General features: G+C 36.4%; 1 protein-coding gene across 1 annotated transcript; it reads left to right on the top strand.

Moving 5' to 3' along the window:
* Positions 1-2,619: 2,619 nt before the first annotated feature.
* Positions 2,620-9,026, top strand: COMMD6 (COMM domain containing 6). The gene is made up of 3 exons (XM_088021864.1): positions 2,620-3,921; positions 4,369-4,521; positions 8,651-9,026. Exons 1-3 carry the CDS (start codon positions 3,913-3,915, stop codon positions 8,699-8,701), a joined length of 213 nt encoding a protein of 70 aa, XP_087877990.1. The 5' UTR covers positions 2,620-3,912; the 3' UTR covers positions 8,702-9,026.
* Positions 9,027-10,069: the final 1,043 nt, after the last annotated feature.

The raw sequence follows: 10,069 nt of genomic DNA, 5'->3' as shown, positions 1-10,069 counted from the left end.
CATTCTCCCTGTCATCTGTACTCAAGATTTTCATAGTTGTCTTTGATCTCCCATAATTGTGAAGAAAAACATCAGGGCTTGCTGATTCATTCTTTAAGGATCAGCTTAATCCTATTAGTTACCACCTTAGTTCAGGCATTTAAAACCTCATACCTGGATTATTGTATTCTGCTGCCACCAGATGAATATTTTTTAATCAATACTTTCATATCCTTACCTTTACTGAAAAAAATTCAGTGAGTTCCCATTGCATACAGGAAAAGTTTAAATGACTTAACATATTTTCCATAAGGTAAAGTATATGGGAATACTTTGAAAACCTCTGAAAACTCACAATTTGAAAAGAATTATTGGCTTCTTCATCTCTTTTTTCAGCTTTATCTTCCATACTTCCTTACAGGAGCTGTCCACTTAAATGCAGTTAAATGCTCTCTTACACCAGATACTGACTCTCTCCATCTCTAGTTGGTTCAGCTTAATATTTATTAAGCACTTATTCTTTGTTAGGTGTATATTTCTGGAATATATAAAGAAGACACATTTTCTTCTTAATTTCAGTTCTGTTTAGTCTTCAAAACTGAGCTGAAAGCTTATGCTCTCTGTAAAGCATTCCTTTGATTACTGTAGCCTATGATAAGTTTTTCCTTTCAACCAGAAATATGGTTTGTAAGGGTGCCTGGGTGGCCCAGTCATTAAGTGTCTGCCTTCGGCTCAGGTCATGATCCCAGGGTCCTGGGATCGAGGCCCGCATCGGGCTCCCTGCTCTGCGGGAAGCCGGCTTCTCCCTCTCCCACTCCCCTGGCTTGTGTTCCCTCTCTTGTTGTGTCTCTCTCTGTCAAATAAATAAATAAAATCTTAAAAAAAAAAAATATGGTTTGTATTCACTGATTTATATTCACTCCCCCCACCTGATACTTACAAGATAACATATGCAAAAAAAGTACATTACCATGGACAGCTTAATGAATAATTTTAAAGCGAACACATTTGTAATTACAATCAAATTCAAGAAATGGAGTATTACTGGTGCCCCAGAAGCCCACCACATGCCCTTCCCCAATCAAACCTCTCCCTTCTCTCCTTCCTAGAGGCAATGACCCTTTTGTGATAATCACATTCTTGCCTCTATATATAGTTCTTCCAACTGTGCATGCAGCCTTAAACAATATTGTATTTCCTGTTTCTCAAGTTTAAGTGAATGGAATCACATAACTTTTGACTGGTTTCTTTCAACGTTTTGGTGTTAAGTGTAGCTGAAGTTCATTGCTGTACATATTTATCTAACGACTGATGAACATTTGGGTGGTTTCAGTTTAGGGCTGTAATGAATATAGCTACTTTGCTGTGCAGAAGCTTTCAGTTTAATGTAGTCCCACTTGTTTACTTTTGCGCTTGTTGCTTTTGCTTTTGGTGTCAGATTCAAAAAATCATCACCAAGATTTCTGTGTCAAGGAACTTAACTGCCTACATTTTCTTCGTGGAGTTTTATGGTTTCAGGTCTTACTTTTTTTTTTTTTTTAAGATTTTATTTATTTATTTGAGAGAGAGAGAATGAGAGATAGAGAGCACAAGAGGGAAGAGGGTCAGAGGGAGAAGCAGACTCCCTGCCGAGCAGGGAGCCCGATGTGGGACTCGATCCCGGGACTCCAGGATCATGACCTGAGCCGAAGGCAGTCGCTTAACCAACTGAGCCACCCAGGCGCCCTCAGGTCTTACTTTTAAGTTGTTAATCCATTTTGAGGAAATTTTTGTGTATGGTATAATATAGTGGTCAAGTTTCCTTCTTTTACATGTGGCTGTTCAGTTTTCCCAATATTATTTATTGAAGATACTGTCCTTTCACCACTGTATATTCTTGCCTCCCTTGTCATATATTAATTGACGACATATGCATGGGTTTATTTTTGGACTCTATTATGTTCCATTAATCTATGTGTCTCTTTTCATGCCAGTGCTATACTTTTAAAATTATCATAGCTTTGTAATATAGTTTGAAACCAGAGAGCATGATGTCTCCAGCTTTGTTCTTTCTCAGAATTTCCTTTGGCCATTTGGGGTCTTCTGTGGTTTCATACTTATTTTAGGATTTTTTTCTATTTCTGTGAAAAATATCTTTGGAATTTTGATAGGGATTGCATTGAATTTGTAGATTGCTCTGAGTAGTATGGATAATATTTTAATAACATTAATTCTTCCAGTCCATGAACACAGGATATCTTTCCATTTATTTGTGTCTCCAATTTTTTAAAAGACTTTATTTATTATAGAGAGAGAGAGCATGAATGAGGAGAGGGGCAGAGGGAGAGGTGGGAGGGGGAGAAGCAGACTCCCTGCTGTGCAGGGAGCCCCAGGTAGCTCTAGATCCTAGGGTCTTGGGATCATGACCTGAGCCGAAATCAAGAGTCAGATGCTTGACTGACTGAGCCACCCAGGCGCCCCTCTATTTTCTTGAGGTGTAAAGTTAGCTTGTTGAGACCTTTCTTGTTTCTTGAGGTAAGCATTTATTGCTGTGAACTTCCATCTGAGAACTACTTTTGCGATCCCATAAATTTTGGCATATTACATTTTCATTTTTCTTTGTCTCAAGGTATTTTTTAAATTTCTCTTTTGATTTCTTCTTTGACCCATTGATTATTCAGTAGCATGTTGTTATGTCTCCACATATTTGTGAATTTTCTAGGTTTTTTCCCTTGTAATGAATGTCTAGTTTCATACTACTGTGGTCAGAAAAGATGCTTGATAGGATTTTAGTCCTCTTAACTTCTTTGTCCTAACAAATGATGTGTCTTAGTAAATGTTCCATGAGCACTTGGTAAGATGTGTATTGTGTTGCTTTTGGATGGAATGTTCTGTAAATATCTGTTAAGTCCCATCTGTTCTAACGTTGTTTGAGGCTGATGTTTCCTTATTGATTTTATGTCTGGGTGTTCTATCCATTGATGTAAGAGGGGTATTAAAGTCTTCTAGTATCATTGTACTGCTGTCTCTTTCTTCCTCTGGGTCTGTTAATATTTGCTTTGTCTATTTAGGTGCTCCTATGTTGGATGCATAAATATTTACAGGTTGTATCTTCTTGTTGGACCGAACCCTTTTTCATTATGTAACTTTTTTGTTTCTTATTACAGTGGTCGTTTTAAAGTCTATTTTGTCCAACAATAAGTGTAGTTACCCCAGCTTTCTTTGGTTTCCATTTACATGGACTATCTTTTTCCATCCCTTCATTTTTAGTCTATTTGCCTTCTTACTTTGAGAGCTTGTCTCCTGTAGGCAGTATATAGATGAGTCTTGTTTATAAAAGATCCCAAGTTTTATAAAAAGAGGTTTATTAATAAGCAAAGCTTTTTGCCCTATCAGCATTAATTTGATAGCAAAAAGTATCAATCAACAAGTATTTTTTGTGAGTGTCTGCTGTGTACCATTTACTTGTTTAATCTTTGAAAACAAGAAACAGAATTCCTCCACTCACTGTCTTATGTTTTAGTCAGTGTTAAGAGCTGCATTTATCCAATCCTGTTTTATGCCCCAGAACACTGAGCAATCATTGACAGAAATTCAATTAAAAGTATTAAGGCAGCCAGTAGTCAATAAGCATATAATCCTTGGAGCCAAACGGACTTTGGTTTCAGTTCTGATCACAGAAATGTGTGACCTTGCACACTTTATCTAAGCTCTCTGAAATTCAGTTTTGTCATCTGCAAAATGGAAATAATAGCCTATAATGTTATGATGATTCCCTGAGGCATTTAATACATGTAAACTACCTAGCACATCACCTGACAGGTGTTTATCATCAACAGTGATGAAATCTAAAACCACCTTATCACCTGGTGCTTTTGCTCTTGTAAGGCTGCAGGTGGAGGAACATGGTGAGAGAGGAAACTGGAATGATTCCCATGTGGGTCCCAGTCACATATGAAGATGGTATGTAACCCATCTTCCATTTTAGGATTTCGGGTTGTGGAATGGGGACAGGAGAGTAAGGTGAGAGAGGCCACAAAGCATTTGTAGTCCCCTTAAATGCAGGAGCAAAATGAAGGGAAAACCAGCAGTTGTACCACATCTTCCTTCTACTTCCGTTATACATCTGGTGAAGATGGGTGTGTGTGTGTGTTTTACTATTGTAATTATGACAGTGTTGTTTTCCAACTCTGTTTACATCCCATATTGCCTCTCTCCATTTTTATTTGATTATTGTGCTCCTAGCAATATTAAAATGAAGATATTTTCTTTTACTGTGACTGGCATTGAAACTAAAAGTTCAATGTGAGAGCAGTAAAATTGAGTAAGTAAAAAAAAAAAAATTGAGTAAGTAACTGCATTCATGGCAATGTTATTACCAATGTATTGTTCTGTAATGTTTCATTACAGCTTGTAGATTTTCAGTGGAAGCTGGGTATGGCCGTGAGCTCGGACAGTTGCAGATCTCTTAAGTATCCTTATGTTGCAGTGTTGCTGAAAGTGGCAGATCATTCAGGCCAAGTAAAGAACAAGTCCTTTGAAATGACAATTCCACAATTTCAGGTTTGTGATTTCACTCATTCAGTTGTAGTTCACTGTTCTGTAATTGCTACTTAAATATGTATAAAATATTTCTTAAGGGAAACTTTTAATTGTTTTTATTTACACACAAAAGATCTGAATTTGTTTTCTTTGGGAATTTGATACATTTCAATATTTTCAATATAATGCTGAATTGGTGTACTGTCATATTTGATCACTTTCACAGTACTCCTCCTCTGTGAATATATTTAGGACATTTTCATCTTCTCTGGCAGGATATTTACTTGGCATTTAACTATTTTACTCTTATTCTTTTTAGGCTTAATATTCAGGAATCATGAGCTAAATGAATCTTTGAACAGTGGTCTTGACCCTCAATTTTCTGATTAATAATGTTTATAAAATGCTGATCAGAGTAACAAACAGTATGTGATGGTAGTTTTATCAGTTAGAGATTTGAATAACTCAGTGGTCTCTATGTAGAGTCCTCTTATTCATACTATCATTTCTACCTCTTTTCTGTAAGCAAGGAAGAAAAAAAAGGGCTTGAGTGAAAAATGAGATTTTCTTTTAAAGGTACATTCAAGGAAATGTTTTTATCATTGACTACTTTAACTGGCCTTAGAGTTTTGTTCTTGTTTGTTTTGATTGCTTTGGTGAGTGAATAGTTAAGAATCCTCACAATAGTTAGTACTCTAAGAAGAGTAAAGTACTCTAAAAAACAACCAACCGGGCGCCTGGGTGGCTCAGTCGTTGAGTGTCTGCCTTCTGCTCAGGTCGTGATCCCAGGGTCCTGGGATCGAGCCTCACATCGGGCTCCCTCCTCCGTGGGGAAGTCTGCTTCTCCCTCTCCTACTCCCCCTGCTTGTGTTCCCTCTCTCGCTGTGTCTCTCTCTCTGTCAAATAAATAAATAAAATCTTTAAAAAAATAAAAAAATAAAACAACCAACCAAATGAATGCAATGGAAATATAGTAAGAATTCTTTGTAAAACTAACTAAAAATCTGTGGGTCCTAGGCTTACCTTTTAAGAAAAGCCTCTTATATACCTCTTTAAGATACTTTTGATTTCTTCTTTTACAGACTACATTCTTACCCTAGCATTATCGAGGTATAGTTGACAAATAAAAATTGTATGTATTTCAGGTATATGATGTGATGTTTTGATTGAGAAATGACTGAGATTGAGAAATGAATACCACAATCAAGTTAATTAACATATCCACTACCTTATATGGCTACCTTTTTTATGTATCTGTGTGGTAAGAACACTTAAGATCTACTCTTAGCAAATTTCAAGTACACAATACATGATTATTAACTATAGTCACCATACTATACATTAGGTCTCCATAACTTACACATCTTAAAACTGAAAGTTTGTACCTTTGACCAACATCTCTTCATTTCTCTTACTCGCCAGCCCTGGTAACCTTCAGGTAACCTGCCTGTCTACTCTTTTTTTTTTTTTTTTTTTTAAGATTTTATTTATTTATTTGAGAGAGAGAATGAGATAGAAAGAGAACATGAGAGGGGAGAGGGTCAGAGGGAGAAGCAGACTCCGTGCTGAGCAGGGAGCCTGATGTGGGACTCGATCCCAGGACTCCAGGATCATGACCTGAGCCGAAGGCAGTAGCTTAACCAACTGAGCCACCCAGGCGCCCTGTCTACTCTTTTGTTACTATAAGTTCTACATTTTATCTCTCTGTGTCTGGCTTATTTCATTTAGCATAATATCCTCCTAGTTCATTCATGTTGTCAAAAATATCAGATTTCTTTCTTTTTAAGGATGAATAGTATTCTATTGTGTGTATATATGTATACACACACCACATTTTTTAATGCATCCATCTGTCAATACACAGTCATGTTCTTTCCATACCTTAGCTACTGTGAGTAATGTTGCAAAGAACATGGAGTATAAATCCCTCTTGAGGTAGTGATTTTATTTTCTTTGGATATATACCCAGAAGTGGGATTGCTGGATCGTATGGTAGGTTTCTTTTACAAATTACATTTTAAGGGTTTTTGTTCCATTTGATTTCTTTCTTTTAAAATAGATACCACTGCTTTTGAACAAAAACCCATGGTCACAGATTCAACATTATTAATGCTAATTAGCGTCCTGGAAAGAATTAAGTCTTGGCTAAAAGGAAATATCGTATATTATGATATGTGAGTAGCCTTCAACTGAATATAAGGACCAAGTCAACTTAAAAAAAATACAGAGTTCATTCCTTTATATTGTGAATTATATTCACAATCTTGGCCCAGGTCTTATTTTTCTGTATAGCATTCATGCTCTCTGATTCCACCTCTAAGAATTTTTTTTCCTATAGGAAAAGAATCACAAATGGGACAAATCTTTTAAAGATTGTTTTTACATGTCTTTTAACCAGGAACAGAGCCTTTTAGTTACATTGCAGGACTGAGAGCATAGCAACATTTTTTGAGCTTTTATTTTTATTTTTTTTAAAGATTTTATTTATTTGACAGAGAGACAGTGAGAGAGGGAACACAAGCAGGGGGAGTGGGAGAGGGAGAAGCAGGCCTCCTGTCGAGCAGGGAGCCCAGATGTGGGGCTGGATCCCAGGACCCTGGGATCATGACCTGAGCTGAAGGCAGACGCTCAACGACAGAGCTACCCAGGCACCCCGAGCTTTTAATTTATATGTTTCTTGTAGCTGAAATTTTGACTTTCAATATATAGCTTCATTCATAATGAATTTACATATAAACTAAAACGAAATATATATACTCTTAAGTAGCAAAATCAAGAATTAAGACCACATAAGAAGGAAAATGCAAATATGTAAATCATTCGAGAGTGTTCTAATTGCTGGGGTTAAGTTTCAAATTTGCCTCCTAGCTTCCTGGCAGGTAGAGAAGAAAGGAAAACAGAATGTGTTTGCTTCCTTTCTTAAGAGATTTTGGGAGATGGAAAAAAAAAAGATGACTTTTATAGGAGAACAACCATACCAGCTTAATTTTTAAATGAAAGGGAAATACGCTTCTAACATATAAGCCATTTTCAGTGTTGGGTCTTTCTTAATGTAACTAAACCCATATCTTAAAGAAGACAGCTCTTATCACCCTGAAAAACAGTCTTTCACTAGATTTAAAGTGGTTTGAAGCCTGGAAACTGAACTTTTTATTTTTATATTTTTAAAGATTTTATTTATTTATTTGACAGAGAGAGACACAGCGAGAGAGGGAATATAAGCAGGGGGAGTGGGAGAGGGAGAAACAGGCTTCCTGCTGAGCAGGGAGCCCGATGGAGGGCTCTGATCCCAGGACCCTGGGATCATGACCTGAGCCAAGGCAGATGCTTAACGACTGAGCCACCCAGGCGCCCCTGAACTTTTTTTTTTTAAGAGCTGCATGCTGTGGGTGTCTAGGTGGCTCAGTTGCTTGAACATCTTACTCTTGATTTCTGCTCAGGCCATGATATCAGGGTCGTGAAATTGAGCCCCGCCATCGGGCTTCGCGCTCATCAGGGTCTGCTTGTCCCTCTGCCTTCCCCTGTGCCCCTCCATCTGCTCTCCCTCTCTAAAATAAATAAATAAATAAGATCTTTTTTTTTTTTTTAAGATTTTATTTATTCGACAGAGAGAGACACAGCGAGAGAGGGAACACAAGCCGGGGGAGTGGGAGAGGGAGAAGCAGGCTTCCCGCCAAGCAGGGAGCCCAATGCGGGGCTCGATCCCAGGACCCTGAGACCATGACCTGAACTGAAGGCAGACACTTAACTGACTGTGCCACCCAGGTGCCCCAAATAAATAAGATTTAAAAAAAAAACAAAAAACACGCTCTACCAACTAAACCAGCCAGGCGCCCCCTCCCCCAAACTGTCATTTTTGTTTTTACCTTCATTGTCTAGTACAGTGTTGGGTATTTAATAAAAGAACTTTCTTTTGTGCTTTTAAAATTTTTAGTTATGAGCTAATTATCCAACTCTACAATGGTATTTGTGCTTGTGGTACCAAATTGCACCTGTTTGTTTTTTTATAACTTTCCCATAATAATAGTTAGTGATATAAACTTGAACAAATTTAATGTCATATGGCCTTTAGTGGTCAGGTATAAGTAAAAGAACTACTTACATATCCTCTAAAAGCTAAGTTAATATTATTTTTCCTTTTTCTCTCCAGAATTTCTACAGACAGTTCAAGGAAATTGCTGCAGTTATTGAAACTGTGTGAAAACTGATTACTTGGTTGATAAATTACTACCATCATTCTAAAATCATGGACTTCACTTTCTGTAACAAAACTGTATTAAGAATCAAATGATATTTATTGAGTGAAAATTGTTTTTTTTGTTTTTCCATTTTTTAATAAAAAAATCAGACAAACAAGAATTAGATAGTGGTGATCAATGCAAAACTTTGTGAATATACTAAAAGCTGCTGAATTGAACACTCTAAAGGGTGAACTCTGTGTTATGTAAACTATATCTCAATAAAAATCAAATGAATGATTGATATTGAAGGCAATACAAGTTTATGTATTAGACCAATAATTTTAAAACTTATAATTGTACCCATTTTATAAACAAAATCTTTTATGGAGTCCTTTATATAAACTATATAAATTTTAAAAGTAGCATTTGATTACAATAACATTACAAATTCAATTTTCTAATCTCATTTATCATAACAGCAATCAGTGAGAAGACTGAGCCTACTCCTCAAGCATTTGGATCAGGTTAGGACTGATCATTGCTGCCTTATATTAACTAAGCACTTAGTTGTTTCTGTTATTAACATTTATAGGAAGTTCAGATACATGCACGGATATAGAACAGTAAGATTTATTTTGAGTTCTATATATAACTGAGTTAACTTGGTAGCACAAATTATTGTTAGATAATTTCCATTGAATTTAAATTTATAAAACAATTATTAAACTATTTTATAAAGCCAAGCAAAGGACACTGTATGGCATTGCTTAGGAATAAACAAATAGCTCACTGGACTAGGCTAGGTGGCCTAGAAATAGATCCAGCCATTTGGGAGATGGATGGTATTTCAGTTGGGTGGGAAAATGTGATTTATTTAATAAATTATACTAGCACTCACAACATATGCAAAAGTAAATTCCAGATGGATTAATGCCTTTAAAATATAAAAATTTTAAAAAGTATTCTGTAAAAAGTTTTACAGAATATTTATGTTCACTAAGGTTTAGGCAGACAGCAGTTCCAAAGCTATAACATACAACATAGATACACTTGAAATTCGAGAATTAAAAAATTATATGTGGAAAAAAAACCCGGGCCATTAAAGACAAGACAAAAGACAAATGCTAGGTGGATGTATAAGTTAGTTCTCGCTCTGGAAAAAAATTGCTTTAAATATTTCAAGTAGGAAGAGATTTTATACAAGAAGTGAGATGCTCGCTAACCTACCAGACTGAAGGAAAAAGTCAATAGAAATTACTGCTGGCTTGTAAAATCCAGTGGTGCAGGGTCAGGGAAACCACAGCCAATAATCTCTGCACGATGCAGGACATACCTGGAAGCCACAGTGCGTGCCATTTCTGTCATGTGTCAACGTGTGTAATGAAATA

This window comes from Eumetopias jubatus, unplaced genomic scaffold (assembly GCF_037043125.1).
Source record: "Eumetopias jubatus isolate StellerSeaLion01/CBP00866 unplaced genomic scaffold, mEumJub1_p1.0 scaffold_3, whole genome shotgun sequence".
In the NCBI taxonomy this organism is placed as follows: domain Eukaryota; kingdom Metazoa; phylum Chordata; class Mammalia; order Carnivora; family Otariidae; genus Eumetopias; species Eumetopias jubatus.
Note: the sequence above shows the minus strand (reverse complement) of the source record. Positions and strands in the feature narration are given on the sequence as shown.